The sequence below is a fragment of the Apteryx mantelli genome, chromosome 1 (assembly GCF_036417845.1).
Source record: "Apteryx mantelli isolate bAptMan1 chromosome 1, bAptMan1.hap1, whole genome shotgun sequence".
In the NCBI taxonomy this organism is placed as follows: domain Eukaryota; kingdom Metazoa; phylum Chordata; class Aves; order Apterygiformes; family Apterygidae; genus Apteryx; species Apteryx mantelli.
The window spans coordinates 67,989,251-68,009,333 of NC_089978.1; the positions used below are offsets into that span (position 1 = coordinate 67,989,251).

The 20,083-nt window shown below is 42.4% G+C and overlaps 1 protein-coding gene across 4 annotated transcripts in view; it reads left to right on the forward strand.

The window, feature by feature from the left end:
- Positions 1-2,414: 2,414 nt before the first annotated feature.
- HERC2 (HECT and RLD domain containing E3 ubiquitin protein ligase 2) overlaps positions 2,415-20,083 on the forward strand; it is a 124,025-nt gene continuing 106,356 nt past the window's right edge. For all 4 annotated transcript variants that reach the window (XM_067294214.1, XM_067294230.1, XM_067294221.1 and 1 more), the window contains exons 1-3: positions 2,415-2,490; positions 3,390-3,506; positions 19,370-19,484. In XM_067294214.1, the coding sequence (XP_067150315.1) occupies positions 3,435-3,506; positions 19,370-19,484 (187 nt within the window). In that variant the 5' untranslated portion in view covers positions 2,415-2,490; positions 3,390-3,434. The remainder of the gene's footprint in view (positions 2,491-3,389; positions 3,507-19,369; positions 19,485-20,083) is intronic.

Below are 20,083 nucleotides of genomic sequence, written 5' to 3' on the forward strand. Positions count from 1 at the left end.
CAAAAGTGAAGCACAAAGGCTTGGACTGGCAACACTTTCAACTGTCTGGTTGTCTGGCTTTAACTTACCATCAGAAGTCTTCCATACATTGCCTTTGTTGCTTTGGTCAATCTGAAGTACAACAGTGTGGCATTGTTATTTAAGAAACATCAGAATAACACATTATTGATGGCCTTAATACTACAAATACTGTGTATAAAGACAAATACTGTGTATAAAGACAAATTTCAGATCGCAGATTGAGTTTTCTAACTATTTTTAAAAATAAAATGATTTTTAATAATCTTGTCAAAGTGTTTATTCATGTTGTTATACCAGAAATTGTGAAAATTTGGTGGGTGCATATTTTGTGAGAATGCTGTTTGAGATTGCCCCAGACTATTATACTGAATTTCAAATGCAAATAAAACTTATCCATCATTTTCTCCACAAGTATCTCTAGCTGTTGAATTTGCATGGTTAGTGCATCCAAATATGTTTTGATTTTGTTGAAGGCAGTGAGTTCCTGCTAACTGGGCCAGTGATTCAATTTAACTAGTTAGCTAGATATGCAATCTTGAAATCATTCACCTCAAAAGTACCAGCGAGGGCCTCCTGCTATTGCCATTTGGTATTTAATAAAAGTAAGAAATGTTTCTGAATGAAATGCAAGTTTTCAATGTAAAGATCATCTTCTTGGAGAGCCAAATAAAAAATGTACACAAAGACTATCTCATTGAGATGTGACTTGCAAATCATTTGAACACTCAGTAGGCGCTGTGGTTTCAACTAAGTTTTACTAATTCCTTTTGTGTTGGTCTCTATACATTGCAAAACTATTTTTATTCCTCCTCAGAATACTACAATAGGACCATTTTCCTATATTTCCAGTCTACCAGGGAAGAAGAGACAAAAAATCTCCTATCCTGACCTACCAGCTCTTGCTCAGTTGTGGACTAGTCAGAGTAGGCACGACGGCAGGCACGACATACATGCATGACAAAACTTTCAAAACTGTATGTCTAAAATAAAGCTCTTGACTTCATGCAGGCATTGGGTGGATTTTTTAAGGTAGGCTACTTCTGTTTTTGAAGGTTCATGTTTTGAAGAACTTTCTGAAGTTTGTAACTTCAGAAAATGAGCTATTTCTACCTTTTTGCTTAAATTTTCATGCACTTAGGACATCTTGCACTGTATTTTACCTTAAGATGACTACCCTACCTGGATCCAAGAGAGGTCCGTGGTGAGTGGCAGGCAAAGGGTCATGGTAACCTTTTTTTATTTTGGTTGAGAATGAACAGTGGAGAATCAAATTCATTGAGTTTTACTAGTAATAATTATTATAATGCTTTTACATTAAAGAAAAATTGAACTATTGTTCCTTTGCCTAAATGACTGTAATAGAACTCAGACCATGTGCTATTTTATTGACAAACCATTCAGTCTCTTGTTCCTTGTCAGCCTAAGCCAATCACGATCCCATTTGCCCTGCCTTGCTCATACCTCTCTACTTAATTTTGATTAGCCTGCATTTCATACTCCTGATAAATTTTGTCATCTCTAACAAACTTACTTTGAAACACGTTTGATTCAATGGACTTTCTCACTTAGGCAACCCTACAAAAAGGGGTAGCAAAAGCTACAATTGTCTGCAGACTCCCTTCATTTCCTGATATTAGTAACCTTCTGCTTTCTTTTCAGCATCCCTTCTTCTCTTGTGTATAGTGGCCTGATTGTCCTATTTCCAGCCTCTACTCTTTCAGGCTATTTCTGCCATTTTGTTTGCCATTGAACTACTATTGACCTGTCCATTCCAAAGTATTCGTTAAAAAGCTTAAATTTTCTATAAACGAACATAACACTAAAGCCTACAGCTTGCAGTGTTGACCCCCAAAATGATAAAAAAACCCAAAAAACTCTTTAGTTCCCTCTCTGCACCCTACCTAAAATTAGACTTTTATTCTGGCCTAGGATGTGTCTGTAAGGTAGATGAACATCTCCAGCCGAGGACGTTGCGTTATTGCTGCGACACCGTCGCGCACGCCTTTGGGGCTGCGCTGGTAACCGGCCCGGCACTGCCTGGGGCCGGACGTCGCACCTACCCCCCGCCCCAGTCTGGTTGGAGGGGCCCCGGCTGCCGCCGGGCCGGGCCTATCACCGCCCGTCCGGCCTCCGCCGCCCTCCCGCCGGCCCGGCCCCTCATCAACAGACCCGCTCTAGCCCCACTGCACCGCTCCTCTCTATGGTGAGGCCGGCCTCGAGACAGGATGTCCCGCCTTCCCCCTCCTTTCTGATTCGCGGAGAGCTTTGCTGGCGTTTCGGGGGCTTAGCCGCGAATTGGCCGAGTTTCTCCCGTTTCCAGTGTCGAGAGAGAGAGGGGTTGGCGAGCGGCGTTGCCGGCGGAGGAGGCGGGGGGAGGGAGAGGGGAGGAGGGGCGAGGATTAGCCGGAGCCGAGCGGGCGGCGATAGATCGGGCGAGGGGAGAGGAGCTGCCGCCGCCACGGACGGCCGGTGAGTGCGGGGGAGCCCCGCGTGCGCCCCGCTACCAACCGCCGCCTCGCGCGCGCGCCTCGGCGCCTCCATCTGGCTCGGCGAGTGGGGGGAGGGGGCGAGGGAGAAGGAGAGGGCTCCCCCCCCCGCCCGCCCCGCCCTGTGGAGCTGGCCGCGATGGGGGGGGGGGGGCGTGAGCAGGCCCAGCCTCGGTAGCGCGGGGTGGGGGGGAGCACCGGGAGGGGGGAGGGGCGGCGCAGCCCCCTGCGCTGTTTGTAACGGTGTCTATTGGGGGGGGATATTCAACCGCCCCCTCCCCCACCCGGGCTCTCTCCGCCTTGCAAAGCCCCGGTGGCCGCCTCCCTCCCCTGGGGCCTTGCTGCCCCTTCCCCCTGGCTCGCCGGGCTGGATTAAAACAGCGGCTCATAACCATAACGGGCGGTGACAGCGGGCCGTGAGGGCGGGGGGGGGGATGCTCCGGGGAGGGGGGTCGTGCGGCGGGGCGGGGGGAGCCCCCGGGACCCGCTGCTGCCGCGGGGCGGTGGGGAGAGAGGGGGTGCGGGCGACCGTGGTGATCGCTTTATGTTGGCCTACCGCTTGCGTAATCTGCGATCAATTATTTATTTCATGCACCACTTATGGGGCTGAGGGCAGCGCCAGGCCGCTGGTGGTGGTGCTCGGTGCAGCAGAAGGGAGGTTTTCTTCCACGAATGCTAGAGGGAAGGGAAGCTTTTTTGCTTCGAATAGCGCTCTTAATGTATGTTTCTCTCCCTGTGCAGTTCTGGGGGATGTGAATGAGGGAGACCCTTATTCACGCTAAATTTTTAAAGTTCAAGTGGAAGCCATCCTAGTCAGAACTGAAATAGCCTTGTATGATCTATTTCATGTGCTAGATTGTTATTTTTCTCGTTTTGTGGCAGGTTGGGCTGCTCTGCCAGCCTGGAGAGAAGGCTGGAGAAGGAAACATGTCTTCTGAATCTTTTTGTCTGGCTGCTCAAACTAGGTTTGACTCCAAATGGTTGAAGACAGACTTACAGGTAAAGAATTAGATACATCTATTCCATCATGACCTTTTGGGTGCAGATCCAGGATGCCTTTGATCTAAACAGCTGACAAACAGAAGATTGTAGCATTGCTGTTGAGACTGACATACGGTTTTTGAGCATACTGATTTAAAAGTCATCTGAAGAAATGAACTTTTTTGAAGCTGAAAGTAAAGCTATTGTCAGTCTAGTCTCTTCTGTTTAGAACCAAGCTGCACAGAGAATAAAGCACACAGTTGATTAGTGTTAGAGCTGTAAATGCTTTATTTAGGCTGTTACTTAATTTCTTGTCTGCATATGAGCTCGCTGCTTTAATGCACAAGAGAACTGAAGCGAAAGAAGATGGAAATCTAATCTAATCTAACTTGTATTCTGAAGGATTCAGATTAGCTTTTACTATAATTGTTTGGATAACATGTGTTCACTTTAAATTGTATCCTTTTCCAAGGGAGTTAGTTTTATACTGAATTTATGGAATTAAGAGGAGAATGTAGAGAAATAGAATGGTTTGAGTCGGTTATGGTTTTTTTGGATGAAATAGGTTAACTAGACTAAGTCCTTGCCTTCTCTGTCTCCTCTCTTCCCCCAGATGTTGCATATAAATACATTACTTTGAATAAACTTTTCATGTTTCCGCTCAAAACTCTGAAATTTCTGTTGGGACTGGCCATCCAGTATTACACCTATGTTATAGATTAAAAAAAAAAAAAAAAGCATCCTGAGTGACTTGGCGTAAAGTTACGTGCTGCATGATGATGGATGATCATGGTGGAGTTCATCTGTTCTTCTGCTTAGATAAGTCTCTGTCCCCATGCATGTGCAATCCAAAACCAGTTTTTCTCCAGTATTGTACATCAAACAAGCTAAATCAGCTTCAGAGGTGACAGATAGCCTTTAAGGTTGCTTTATTTAGTAGCAGTTGTGTGCAAATGCTATAAAATGACAGGGCTTGTCCTTTGATTTGATTAGATTAGTTCATCTAAGTTTCATCTTTATTCTTTCCAAAGTCAAAAATCTTGATCCAAAGTTTTGGCTAATGGGGTAAATAAGTAGTACAAAACAAATTGAAGATGAGCTTGTTAAGAAATACAGAAATATTTTTCTAATAAATGAATAGCTAAAATTCTGAAGTAGGTCTCAGGAAGCTGAGTTCTAGATTACAAATATGCTACTTCAGCTATTGTAGAATAGAGGAAGATTGCAGATGAAAAAGTAACAGTCTTTATAACAGCTGCTGAGTATGCACTGCCTGTTTTTCTTCTGTATTATGCGAGGTGAAAAATGTGACTGTACATGTGATTTCCCATATTTTTCCTCTTACATGCAACACCTCTTTTTCTGCATCCCTTTTTATGTTTACATACACTTTTGACAGGAGGCCATCTGAACTTTAGGATGATTTTTCAACTGGATGTGTGCAAGTGCAATGAAATATTTCTCTGTTATGGGGGGTTGTGTAGTTAATGGGTTGTAATAATTCCACTAAATAGTAAAGATCTTAATTTGTAACAAATTTCAATGAATAGATTCTCTTTTCTACAAGAGTTCTTTGAGTTCTAACAAGTTAGTCTTTAATTGCCAGGATACTCCCTTTGTTTTCTTCCAGTCGTGCTCTAGTCAAAATAATGAGATTAAATGAAATAAGAGCACTGTAATCATTTGGGATCTGCTGATCATGAACATCCCTTCTCTGGAATCTGAAGACTAGCCAGGCCTCCTGGAGATAATACAGTTTTCTTATTAGGTTAGCAATTTTTTTTGGTATTACACAGGTCCTCTTTACAGAAGTCTGTATGGATATGTGTCTGTTATTTAACAAAAAAAAGTGCATATGAATCTTGAATTGCTGCTTTTTAATGTATTGAAAAGCAGATGTCTTCTATGAAGTACATGGGTTTTGGGCACTGAAGAATTTTCTTTCTTCTGTGTGATTGACTGTTTTAGCTACTGGTTGATTGGCATGATCTAGTTGCTCATGAAATCTCTTTATGGGTATAAATCTCATCATTTAAGTTCTATGTCTACTGAGTATGCTGATTTCCTACTGTGTACTTTTTTGTCTGGTGACTATATAAGGGCTTTATCAGGGTGCAAAAGACTGTCATCAGGAACTGAAAAGATAAGCATAATAGCCAGGAGAAGTTTGAAGAAAGACAAACTAATTTATATAAATTAATCAGGCTGACTGCAATTTATTGCTTGGAGTTAGACCTGAAACTCTGTGCTTTGCAGCTGGACTCTTAATTTCTCACTGGACAACAGTCAAAAGGCATGTAAGTGAAATTCCTTGGAGAAACAAAATTCTACTGGGAGTTTCCTGCTTTAGAAGACATAAGAGATTGATTAGTCTTTAAAATTAACTTTTTTTTTTAATGAAGTACTTTGCTGTTGCAAAATTTGAGAAGTGTAGCTAGAATAGGAAGGGAAATGTTTCTTCTGGGGGAATAGTATTCTCCAAGGTCTGACTTTCATTTTCTGCCACTGTTGCCAGAGAGCTCTTACTTTTTAGATTTGATGGCTGTGGCAGTTAGTGTGGATTAAAACCAATTAAATTTCTCTAAAGATCATCAGATCCTTTTTTGCTTTAGCTTGATATGCTGTTGCATCAGTAATATAATACGCTATTATAAGACACAATATTATACTATTATATGCATTAATATTGACAGTCTGTAATATAACAGTCTTAGTAAACACAGAAGAGAATGATACATGGATTTTAGTACGGATTGTGTTCAGTCACCTGCAAGAGCAGCTGTTCCAGTTGGCACCAAGGCCAAATTTGAGTGTCCTACTTCAGTTTTGGGAGGTTACTGTCAAAGACAAAGTGTGATGTAGTGTATTAGTACTTGCTTTAAGAAAATATCAAAGATACAAGCCCTTTTTTTTATAACAGTGAACTTTTTGCCTACAAGTTAAACTGAAGTGGTGTGAAATGTTAATGGAAACTATATTGTGACAATATATATTTTTTTGCTTGTTTTATTTTCTCTGAAACCAGTTTGATCAGTCCTATTATAGGAAGCCAAAAAGCTCAACAAAGACCAAGGTGCTCTCCATAACTATTTTTATATATATATATTTTTTACTAACTTTGTAATTAATTGACCGTTATGGTCTTTGTTACAGCTGCTAGTATAATTTAGAACTGTCTAGAAAAATTTGTTTTGTGAAAAATTAAATTTCCTGTTGGAACAAAATCAAGATCTTCTATATTGCCTGGAAAAACCAACTGTTACACAGCAGCTGAAAAATTAGCTCAGCTCAATATGAGATTGCATCAGTAGTATGATATGTGATATGTTCTAATATTGCAGATATCAAAAATAAAAGTATAATATGGCAGATAATTCTATGAATAATATGACAGATGGTTTTTAGCACAGGTCACTTTAGCATGGGTCATGTTTAATGTAGTTGCCAGAAAGATGGGAGTATCACTTATTTCTAATTTTATTTTATTTTTTAGATTTGAATTGGTGTGTTAAAAACACAGTACCAATATATACTTATTACTAGTGGAAACCATCACAATTATATCAAAATCTGTATGTAATGGGAGATCATGGTTTAATAGCTTTTTCTAATGAAGACATCCCTTCTTTTAAGAAGAGAATATGAAAAATATACAAATGCAAGATAAGATTAAAAGTGTTTACTTAAACCTAGATATTCAGTGTGTTGAGTCAAAATGTGCTTAAAATCAGATGTTTAAATAATTCTGATTAAATGAATCTACTGTGCTTCTCATTTAGAACATTATGCAGAGAACTTTAACTAGTGGTGGCTGAAAAACCAAAAACCAGAACCGCTGCCAGCTAATGTGGTGCATGTGTGTGACTGAACTGCTGTTTATTAGTCTGCTTATTCTGGATCTTGCAGAGAACTCTATTGTGCTTAATAGCAGGAGATGGAGGAGAATAGCCTTCATTTTGCTGTAGCTTGGCAAAAAACTTTAGGCAGCAGTGAAGTTGGAAGAGCTGTTTACAAGAGCAATAGAATGGATTTTCATCAGTTTCCATTTGGTTCATGGTTGGCAGGCAATTTCTGTCGTCATCTTTTGCCGCAAAGATGAAAGAGAGGTCTTTTCAAAGTGAGGCAACCAACTGTAAGAGTTGCATTTGTCCAAAATCTTTTTACCCTCCTGTCAAAGTTAAATTTGGCATCCTGATTTTCATGAAAAGCCCACTGTTCTAGCATCTAGATCAGTGTCTTGCTGGTAAGAAGATAATGTAGATACGGGGTCTTGACTATTAAAAGGAAAAAGATAGTGAAAATTACTTTCTCTGTTTTGTTGATTTCCTGTTCATTTTTTCCTTAACTTCGATTTTTCTGCTCAAAAAATGAAGAGCTTGGTGGAAAGTTTTTTTTTTTTTTTTAAATAGTAAACAGCAATTGAAATCAGAACTTCTACATTTTTCAAGAAGGTGGCTTACAATAGGGAATTTCTAGTTATTTTAAAAATAAGGTAATGCTGTTCCTCCAAAGTTAATGATTTCCAGATGAGGGGTTAGCACCATATGTGGAGTGATAGGTTGGACAAAATAAATTTAATGTTTTTGCAAGTATTTGGGCTCCGACAGAGGTCCTGTTCAGAAGATGAAGGAAGGTATAGAATTTCTGCTCTAAATTTGAAGGAATGACTTTGTTTTTTTGCAATTGTCTTTTAACTGTTAATGAAATTTTGCAACAAATGGAAGTCCAGTAGACTGTTATGGGGACATTTCTGGTTTAACTCTAAATGTGTTGAAGTAGTGCAGGGCTGCTAAACTTTGCTGTCAGAGCTTTAGAGTAATATGTTAGACCGAATTATGTTTCACTGTGCTTTGCTTAGAGTATGATAAACAGCTGTGATTTCATGTCATGTTTCAGTGGAGAGGGAAGGAGGCTTGGACAGAACGTGAAGAGGAAGACAACAAAAAAGGAAAAATACATTGAATGGCTTGAAAAAAGGAAAAACAATGGGGAGACTTGGGAAAGGACTTACTGTTCCTCCTGTGTACTTCTTCACTGTTCATGCATTGAAAAAGAAACGGGAGAGTGTTTTTTCCATCTATTTCTATTTTTAAAAGAAAATTTTTTTTTAGCATAGTCTTTAAAATAAAGCAAAGGTTAATGCAAGAACAACTGAAAATAAGAACAGATTCCTCTCATTTTTATACCCTTTTCATTGCTTGCAGTTTTGGGGTGATGATAATTAAGTAGGTTGTATTTTAGATGCATATTAAAATCTTGTGATTATGTAGTCACTTTCTTCAGTTTCCAAGACAGTTATACAATCAGGAATCCTGCCTGAATCCCTGTGTTTTTTTTTTTGTTGTTGTTGCATTTTTGCTTTCATCTTTTTTTTTTTTTTTCTTTTTTGAGCTCCAGTTGAGTTTTACAGAGGTTTCTGTCCTTTCTGCAGGAATGTTTAACAACCTGCATCAGGCATGCAATCTGATGGAGCACACGAAGCTGTGTCTGACTTTAAACAGTTGCCTTCAGAACAAAATCACAGCTCCTGATTATTTTTAACCCATTAAAACAAACTTTGTGGTGGTGCTTTCAGAATTCTCAGAATCTTGTCCAGTTGTGGTTGCAAGATTTTATTTTCTTGAAATTTAAGGAAACACATTAATGCTAATACCTTGTTCTGTAAGAGTTGTTGGAGGAAAAAAATTCCCTACTGCCCCCTTGGAGGAAGGCAGCAGCATATGCCAGCAACCAAACTAGATATCCCTTGGACTTAATTACATCTTGTACCAGTCAGAATAAATCACAGTCAACAGTGGAGGTGAGATTAACAAAAGATTAGAGTGGGGGTTGCCCAGTTTACAGTGCAGTAGAAGTTCACTTTGAAGTCTATTTAGGCTTTTGCTCTTTTGTGTGAGCAAGGCTAAGGCTTAGGTTTAGGTAAGAAGTATGAAATCGGTGAGGTGCGTGTCTTAGAAGTGCAGGGATCAAGACTTGGTCTGGGAATGAGAATGTGTGATAAACATTAGAAGCAAGATGAGATTTTTGAAGTTGAGGTGTGTAGGAGATGAGGATATGTGACTGAGGTCTTGTCCAAAAGAAAGTCAGGAGGTGTCATGGAAGAGTGAGGGAGATTTTGGGCATGAGATTGGAATTTGTTTTGGTGGAATGAGTACAGGGCCCTGTTTTTTGGGGGGATGGAGCACGGAGCCGTTGTTGTCTCAGTCTTGGGAAGGCAGCGGATAGCTGGTGAGGGGAGAAGGTGGTGGAGCAAGCAGGGACTTGGGGTGCTTGTGTGGAATTTTGAGCGTGTGTCTGTGCATCTCTGAAACTGTTGTCAGTTGCAAATGTTCGGTGAAAACTATTCTTAGTTTGTTACCTTTTTCATCCCTTTGAACAGTCACAAATGAAGGGATTAAATTATTAGAGGGAAAGATGTTCACTAAATCAAGGAGTCTAGTGAGTTAGCTAACTCTACTGGAAGAGAGTTAGACTTAACTACAAGAGTGCCTGTCTTCTGTTGAAACCCCACTATGCCAGCAACACAAGGAACAGACAATAAGATGTAATGTCCCCTTGGAATATCTCCAAAAAGCCATTGCGAACACCCTCTTTTTCTTTCTCATGAGTAATTTGAATACTTAACTACCTCTACATGGCGTACACAGCCCCACAATAATCTTAAGTTACTAAATTCTGCTGATTAATAATTAATTAATATTAAACCATGTTTGCTTTATTTACATTACTATTCTCTAATTTTGTGCTTACATAGCTACATGTTATAACAAATAGGAGGCTGTGAAATACTAAACTTCTTTTGCCCAGTCCAAATGCACTCTGCTTTTAACAAGTTGGTGTGTCATGAAATCTGATGCATTCCTGGCTTGTCACTCAGTAGGATTTCTTGCCTTGTTCCCCAATTAGTACATTGAACACTATCCATGTCAGAAATAAATCACCCCTCCCATTTATTCCTCATCCACAACAGTAATTAATTAGGTCTTTGCCTTATAAACGGAAATTCTTTCTAATTTTAACCAAAAATCATTGGCAACAAAATGATGTTGATGGTACCTGAGCAAGCCAAGTTTGGGAAGCCCTGCTGTTCAGCATATCTGAACTTCACTGATCTGGATTGTAAACACCTGCCATCTGTTACAATTTGGCATAGGAGGTGGTACATATAGACTGCATGTCCATGAAATACTTTCTGTGTGGGATAGCTGTTGTACCATAGATGTATTGGTGAAAGAGGCTGTATACTCAAACAAATGTTGCATTTACGCTGCTATGGTTTAAATTTATCACAGAGTTTCTGTACTATACCTCTATACCTTATTTGTAGTGAAGTTCTTCAGGTGAGTTTTCTGTCAAATGTGGCTTTCGTACATAGCTGACAGAGAAAGTGTATGATGTAGAACAAAGTGAGTTGTGTTAAAATAAAACATCAACTTGTGTTAAAATAAAACATTTGGATTGGAAAATGGTATGTATCTGTGAGAAATCCACATGGTCAAGCTATGCTGTCTTTCTGCTGAGACCCAAGTACTGAGTAGCTGAGAAGAGATTGATGCAGTTTGACTGTTTGAAGCTTGGTGGCTGTGTGAAAGATGTTAACTTGCCCTTACTGCTTCTAAAGACATTGTCAAAACAGATGCATATGGTTACAAAGCATAGCTAATTGTATATGGGTTTCACAGAACATAGCCTGGAAATGTTTGTCCTTCTATTTCTGTACAGCCTGAGAGATCAGACTTTCTTCTGAGTGTGCAGTTTTCTTCTCTTTTGCAAAATACTATCGGTTCCTTTGTGAACCTTCTCTAAACAACTGAATGGAAGAAGAATTATATTTTTGGGAAAACAACAACCAAAGGCAGGTGTTTACAGAATCTGTTTTGAACAAAGTTCCAGTTCTCATGTCTCAGCACTTTGATCTGTTGGTAGACTCATTGCAAATGATTGGATTCAGGAAGTAACAATGGGAGAAAAAGAAGAAAATAATATATGCTTGTGTTGGCTAAGATAGTTTTAAATACTATGAAGAAAAGCAGCATTGTGTGGTCAAAGCAAAATTTTGACTTTTATACCCTACAGTTGACTTACTGTTATCTTCAGCTGCTGCTTCTGTTGGTTAAGTGAAATATTTCTCTTAAGGGATTTGGGAAGCTTCTCTTTATGTTTATAGAACTCTCATTTTGGGATCATGAAAGTAAAACTGCTCAAATAATTTATCACTTAAAAACAAACTTTTCTTAACTCTTTCACTTTTGGATATCGTAGTGGCACTTCACTTTTTAACATGTCTGCTGAACATTGACTAGATTAATAGTGAGCTTGTTATAATGAGAAATGAGTTGCCATAGGTTGATACGTGAATTGGTTGTAAATACTGATTCTCAGTCATCCTTTCAGGCAGTTTTTTTGGCTATTGCTATAAAAAATGTCCAGTGTTCCTACCTTCAAACACAACATATTTCCCACCCCGGTTGGAGCAAAATGTTAACTAAAATATGAATAAACAGCAAAATTGTTCTTTTAAATGCTCCTTTATAATGCAAGCTTCCACATGAAGTACTCGGGGTGGGGGGGAGGGAATGACATGCTGTCTCTGGTCTGTTATCTTGGTGGTTGTTCTATCTTTATGTAACATGCCACAAAAATGACTTTGATAAGAATTTGAACACCAAACCCAATGCAGAAGAAATTTTGTTTACATTTTCAGTTTTTAGATGCTTGAAAGACTTGTGTGTAAGCTTGGTGCCATGTGAAAGGATTAGAAGTTAGAATGGGGAAAACAATTCTTTTGATTGTATTTTGCAGCAATGCTTACACAGGCAGTAAGTTTTCTGAAATTAAACAATGCTGTCTTATGAAGAACCTTGCGTTATAAGCCTCCAGGCCTTTAGAGTATAAGGTTAAGGGGGTGAGAATCATTCTCCATACCAGGGTGATCTAAAAATGTAAAACAAAATATGTGAAAAGATGGTTTAATAGACAAAAGTCTTAAATTTGTGAAAATTGTAGTTTGTTCTGCAAGCCAGACTAGAGGGTTGCTTTGCTCACTCTTTTTCAAGCTTGTGTTCTACCACAGGTTAACTTTGAACAGGTTAAAGTTTTAAAATAACTAAGCAAATTTCTGCAACATAGGAGCCAAGAAGAGTGAAACAGTCGTGTTTGGTTATTTTTTCAAGAAAGCCTTGAAAATTGTGTAGATTGACTTCCTTAAGCGCCCCATGAAGAATATGCTTGCTTCTAGTCAGAGAAAAAGTGAATGCCTTTTTTTTTTTTTTTTTTTTTTAAGGTATTTATAGACCTAGAACAGTGAAAGAAATTCCGTTGATGGTGGAAAAGTGGTGTTGTTTTTTTTTTTTTGGTTGTTGAAGTGCAACTTTAATTCAGGTTATTCTGATCTTTTTTTGTGTTTGAGCCAGATATAAAGCTTTTAACAAAACACTGAATCCCTCCAAGAGGCCTATGTGCTGTCTAGCTCAGAAGAACAAGGAATGTAACTTTAATGAAAGTACAGTCACAGTGTAATACTGGTACTACATAATTGGTAAATCACAGATGTATTGAATAATGTGTAGTTCGCACTGTGTGATTCTTTTCTCTCTTATCCCCCTGAGGACAGGAAATAACAAGTGACAAGTAAATGCAATATGTCAGCTCAAACCCTATGTGGAAAGAAAAACGATAGAAATCATCAGATTGTGTTGGAATGAATTTCTTGAGTATACAATATGAAGTCAAGAAACTAATATCGTAATTTAGTATGTTACACTGGTGTCAAGATACACAATTAGCGCAGCTAACAGAGGCAGCGAACAGACGCAGCAGTGTTTGGGCTCTGACTAGAACTTGAGGATCTTGTTGGAAGTTGTGGGCTTCCTGAGGACCCCCGAGGAACTAGCAGGTGATTGCTGTGAACAGGAAAGGGGAAGCTAGGCAAGGACAACTGCAGGAGGCCTTGACTTCTCCTGGGAAAAGCTCGTGGGAAAAGCTCTAGCTAGGAGTGGCTGCTGCTAACGAGCTCTCTTGGTTGCCCCTGACCAGAGGGAGTTGGGGCCTTTGATCCCAGTGGCCCTTGATTAGGGTGGTCAAGCACCCTCTTAGGCAGTGTTAGGGAGAGGCCTATATAAGAGCCAGGCCTAGAGCGCAGCTCCCAGAGGCAGCGAACAGACGCAGCAGTTCGCGCAGAAGGGCGCACGAAGGGACGCGCGAAGGGACCTTCGTTTCTGTTCCCTGTGGTGTACGTTTCCTCAAGTATGGTCGTGACACGCCGCACAGCGCGTTCCCCAGTGACTGTTGGAGTTGCTGTGTCAGAGGCTGGGACCCAGACTGACCCTCTGACAGTAGATGCGGCTCTACAGGTCTCAGGCTGCAGGGAGTGCTTGGGGCCTCTCCGGGAGGCCTGGGCTGGCAGCCAGCTCTCCTGCAGGAGGTGTGCTGCTGTTGACGAGCTGTGTCGTCAGGTAAGGGAGTTACGGGAGGAGGTCAGTAGGCTGCGCAGCATCCGAGAAGCAGAGCAAGTGATAGACAGGGTATTCTCGGAGACTGTGCAGCTTCGGGAGTCCCAACCCCCCGCAGCACTGGAGTTGCCAGAGGGCTCTGTGCCGTGTGAAACGGTACATCATAACATTGTAGAAGAAGGCTGGAAACTGGTCACTGCTCGTGGGAGGAGAAAGGCTCCTACTCCTGCTGAAGACCTGAAGCTGAAGAACAGGTTTAGTGCCCTCCAGGATGAGGAGGAGATGGACATGGCTGCCAGGGAAGTACCTGGGACAACAGACCCTGTGCCCTGCCGGAACGCCTGGAAAAAGCGGTGGGTGATTGTTGTGGGGGACTCCCTGCTGCAGGGTACGGATGGAATCTATCTGCCGACCTGACCTCATGTCTAGAGAGGTTTGTGGCCTGCCGGGGGCTCGTGTGAGAGATGTCATGCAAAGACTGCCTAGGCTCGTTCATTCTTCGGACTATTACCCACTGCTCTTCCATGTGGGCGCCAATGACACCAAGGGCAAACTGGAGACCATCAAGCAGGATTTCAGAGCTCTGGGGATGGTGGTCAAGGGTCTGGGAGCCCAGGTCATCTTCTCCTCAGTCCTGCCAGTGAGGGGGATGGATGAGAGGAGGAGGAGACAGACTTTCCAGGTTAACGACTGGCTGCGCCGCTGGTGTTGGCAACAGGGTTTTGGTTTCTACGACCATGGGACCCTGTTTGAAGATCGACAACTGATGGCAAGAGATGGGATCCACCTCACGAGGCGGGGCACGCGGGTCTTTGCCAACAGGTTGGCCGACCTGGTAAGGAGGGCTTTAAACTAGGAAAGACGGGGGAAGGGGAGAGTTATAGTGCCAGGGTAGTTGGCAAAAGACTGCTCAAGTCAGGACACCTCCAGCAGGTGAATGCAGCCAGGGAAGTGCGCATGGGATGTGGCTATGGAGGATCCTCTTTTACCCCTCCTGGGAAACCTGCATGCTCGATCACCTCCCTGAAATGCCTGTACACCAATGCACGCAGCATGGGGAACAAACAGGAAGAACTAGAGATATGTGTGCGGTCACAGGGCCATGATCTCATTGCCATTACAGAGACATGGTGGGATAGCTCGCATGACTGGAGTGCTGTCATGGATGGCTACGTGCTTTTTAGGAAAGACAGGCCAGGAAGGCAAGGTGGTGGAGTTGCACTTCATGTGAGAGAGCAACTGGAATGTATTGAGCTGTGCCTAGGGGTGGATGAAGAGCGAGTCGAGAGCTTATGGGTAAGGATTAAGGGGCAGGCTAGCGTGGGTGACACTGTTGTGGGTGTTTACTACAGGCCACCTGATCAGGAAGAGGAAGTCGATGAGGCTTTCTACAGACAGCTTGAAGTAGCCTCACGATCCCAGGCCCTGGTTCTCATGGGGGACTTCAACCACCCCGATTTCTGCTGGAAAGACAACACAGCTAGGCACAAACAGTCCCGGATGTTCCTGCAGAGCATTGGTGACAACTTCTTGACACAGGTGGTGGAGGATCCAACAAGGAGAGGTGTGCTGCTGGACCTTGTACTAACAAACATAGAAGGGCTGGTGGAAGATGTGAAGGTCGGGGGCAGCCTTGGCTGCAGTGACCATGAGATGGTGGAGTTCAGGATCCTGCGAGGAGGAGGCAGGGCACTAAGTAGGATCACAACCCTGGAGTTTAGGAGAGCAGACTTTGGCCTGTTCAGGGACCTACTTGGAGGAATCCCATAGGATAGAATCCTAAAGGGAAAGAGGGTCCAAGAAAGCTTGTTGATATTCAAAGATCACTTCCTCCAAGCTCAAGAATGGTCCATCCCAATGAGCAAGAAGTCAAGCAAAGGAGACCTGCATGGATGAATAGAGAGCTCCTGGATAAAGTCAAACAGAAGAAGGAAGTACACAGAAAGTGGAAAGGGGGACAGGCCACTTGGGAGGAATATAGGAATGTTGTCAGAGTATGCAGGGATGCGACGAGGAAGGCTAAGGCCCGTTTGGAATTAAATCTGGCTAGAGATGTCAAGGACAACAAGAAGGGCTTCTTCAAATACATCAGCAGCAAGAGGAAGACTAGGGAAAATGTGGGCCCTTTGCTGAATGGGGTGGGTGCCCTGGTGACGAAGGATACAGAGAAGGCAGAGTTACTGAATGCCTTCTTTGCTTCAGTCTTTACTGCTCAGGCCAGCCCTCAGGAACCCCAGATCCTGGAGGCAAGAGAGAAAGTCTGGAGGAAGGAAGACTTTCCCTTGGTGGAGGAGGATCGGGTTAGAGATCATTTAAGCAAACTTGACACCCACAAATCCATGGGCCCTGATGGGATGCACCCACGAGTGCTGAGGGAGCTGGCGGACATTATTGCTAAGCCACTCTCCATCATCTTTGGAAGGTCATGGAGGACAGGAGAGGTGCCTGAAGACTGGAAGAAAGCCAATGTCACTCCAGTCTGCAAAAAGGGCAAGAAGGAGGACCCAGGGAACTACAGGCCAGTCAGCCTCACCTCCATCCCTGGAAAGGTGATGGAGCAGCTCATCCTGGAGGCCATCTCCAAGCATGTGGAGGACAAGCAGGTGATCAGGAGTAGTCAGCATGGCTTCACCAAGGGGAAATCATGCCTAACCAACCTGATAGCCTTCTATGATGGAATGTCTGGCTGGGTAGATGAGGGGGGAGCAGTGGATGTTGTCTACCTTGACTTCAGCAAGGCTTTCGACACTGTCTCCCATAGCATCCTCATAGACAAGCTCAGGAAGGGTGGGTTAGATGAGTGGACAGAGATGTGGATTGAGAAGTGGCTGAATGGCAGAGCTCAGAGAGTTGTGATCAGTGGCACAGAGTCTAGTTGGAGGCCTGTAGCTAGCGGTGTCCCCCAGGGGTCAGTACTGGGTCCAGTCTTGTTCAACTTCTTCATCAGTGACCTGGATGAAGGGACAGAGTGCACCCTCAGCAAGTTTGCTGACGATACAAAACTGGGAGGAGTAGCTGATATGCCAGAGGGCTGTGCTGCCATTCAGAGAGAGCTGGACAGGCTGGAGAGCTGGGCGGAGAGGAACCTCATGAAGTTCAGCAAAGGCAAGTGCAGGGTCCTGCACCTAGGGAGGAATAACCCCCTGCACCAGTACAGATTGGGGGTTGACCTGCTGGAAAGCAGCTCTGCGGAGAAGGACCTGGGAGTGCTGGTGGACACCAAATTAAGCATGAGGCAGCAATGTGCCCTTGTGGCCAAGAAGGCCAATGGTATCCTGGGGTGCATTAGGCAGAGTGTTGCCAGCAGGTCGAGGGAGGTGATTCTCCCCCTCTACTCAGCCCTGGTGAGGCCGCATCTGGAGTACTGTGTCCAGTTCTGGGCTCCCCAGTACAAGAGGGATGTGGCACTACTGCAGCAAGTCCAGTGAAGGGCTACGAAGATGATTAGGGGACTGGAGCATCTCTCTTATGAGGAAAGGCTGAGAGAGCTTGGCCTGTTTAGCTTGGAGAAGAGAAGGCTGAGAGGAGATCTTATCAACGTGTACAAGTATCTGAAGGGAGGGTGTCGAGAGGATGGGACCAGACTCTTTTCAGTGGTGCCGAGTGACAGGACGCGAGGCAACGGGCACAACCTGAAACACAGACGCTTCCATCTGAACATGAGGAAAAACTTTTTCACTGTGAGGGTGACAGAGCACTGGAACAGGTTGCCCAGAGAGGTGGTGGAGTCTCCTTCTCTGGAGATATTCAAAACCCGCATGGACGCGATCCTGTGCAATGTGCTCTAGGTGACCCTGCTTGAGCAGGGGTGTTGGACTAGATGATCTCCAGAGGTCCCTTCCAACCTCAGCTATTCTGTGATTCTGTAATTAGTCTTTAATTCTTCATGTTACTGACATTGGTTAGACCAGCAAATGATTCTCTGCTGTTGGTTAAGAAACTGTAACTCTTAAGAACTGTAATCTTTGAGCAATAAAATATCTGTAGGAAATAAAAATAAAGTGCAAGCTTGTGGATTTTTGTGTATAATGGTAAATATTTTACAGCAGTTGTGCAAGTAGCATCTTTGCCTTTGTTCCTTTCATTCAAATCTAAAGTGTTTTGACCTAGTTGTGTAACACAAAGATACTTCTAAGTAAGCTTTCAGCATGTTCCAGTGCACCACTTTTGTATGCTAAAGACACTCTGTTTTTCAATTTAATTTACTTTTTTTCACCCTTGATGTTATGAGGTTGCAGTTGTAGCCTGGTTTTTACGGAATTCACTTGGGATGTAGACACCTGTTTCTGCAGTGTTTTACAAGGCAGAGAACATCATCAGTAAAAGACTCATTATCCTGGTCATTAGGATTCTTCAAAGAAGATCCAAATTGATGAATCTTTAGGAGGAAAGTGTTATAGATGGTAGTTTCATGGCCAGTTCAAGCTATCATGGTTCTGCCATTTGTTTTCTTGCAAGTATTTGTTGGATTGCAAATTCAGGGGCATAGAGAGTTGATCTGGGCTGAGACTGAGCCAGCCCTTATTCCTCCCCCAAGCCTGGTTAGTGTTAATCTTGTTCAGTTCCACAGTCTGGTTCAGCAGATGATTGCTCAGGTGCTTAGTCTGCATGAGAGAGGAGCACTGTAGCAGCTGGGAGGAAGAGGGAGAGTTGTGACTGGTGCTTTGCACAGCAGGACCATTTTGAACTGGCTAAATATGTTTATGAACCTGTGGCCTTGGTGTCCGGTATTCTGACTGAGTGCCCAGTTGTTTAATTTCTGGTTTGGAGCGGGGGCTCTAGCCACTTCCTTCTATGCTTCCCTGTTTTGGTAATTTATTTAGCCTGAGTTTTTTGGGAAAGCTTTTCCTGAAGGGAAGAAGGGGGATCTCCCTGCCTTCCCCCCATTTATTACATTAAGTCATGTTGAATGTGTGGATCATTCTGGGGAAAGAGGGGGATCTTCCACCCCTGGAATTATTATGTGAAGTCATCTCAAATGTGTGGATTGTTCTGGGCAGAGCAAACTGTGCTTTTGGACTATTTTGAACTATTCACTGAAAAGAAATCCATCCTGCTGTGTTTGAGCCTATCTGAAAGTTATTGTTTTGAGCTTTTAATCTGTAAATAGCATAGCTAGTATGAGTGGAACAGAGGATCAGAGATGCTAATGATGATGTATGTATTTTACATATATGTATGTGTCTCTGTGTGTATGTGTATACTATATATATTGTTCAGGAATTGTGTGCAAACTCATCTCCCCTATGTGCACCCCCTCCCCCCACCCCCCCATCAAGGAATATACCAGTAAGACAACTAAATACATGTTCCTTCTTTCTTCTGTGACAAAATATAAAAGCTGATCTATTTTGAGTGTTAGCTTGAGTTGGCTTGGGAAAAATACAGTGGTGTTTATCTATATATAAATATATATATTATTTTTAACAGCTTGCTTTTACACGAGATGGACTCTGTGGCTTGTGGAATGAAATGGTAAAAGATGGGGAGATTGTATATCCTGGAACAGAATTAACGCAAAGTGGTGAACTACCTCCAAGAAAAGGTATGATTTTTTTTTTTCTAAATTTTTTTTTTCTTTCACTATGATGGTGAAAATGGAATTCAGAGTTGGTACTGTAATAAATCTTTGGCTTCTCATCAGATGTCTATATGTTTTGGCAGTGTTCGTATTCTGAATTAAATAGAATTGAAACTGATTTCTTAAAAGTGTACAGAAAAGTAACCTCTAATTCAGATGAAGGCTGTTCCAGTCTTTTGAAACTAAATGTCATATCTAAGCATGTTATGATGAGAGAGGCTTGGGGAATATACTTGTGTTTGCTGTACTTACTGTGTTTACAGCTGAAGCTTCTTGTCTAAAGAAAGTGGGCAGAGAAAGGGGGTAAAGGCAATATCACTGTTACAGTGATTGCAGTGATTAAAAGGTCAGCTAAAAAGCTGTCCACGGTCTGACTGAGAGTGTTGCTTTTATTTTTTAAGTCTCCTAGTTTATTTCAGAGCAGGTCAAACACTCAGAATCCTGCAAACGGCAGATTAATGTATCTATCCAGAAGAGATTATTTGTATTTTGGTAGAGGTGGGTATTGTTTCACAGAACAATTGGATAAGATGGGCTATGCCAAGATGGAGTGGTCCTGGTCC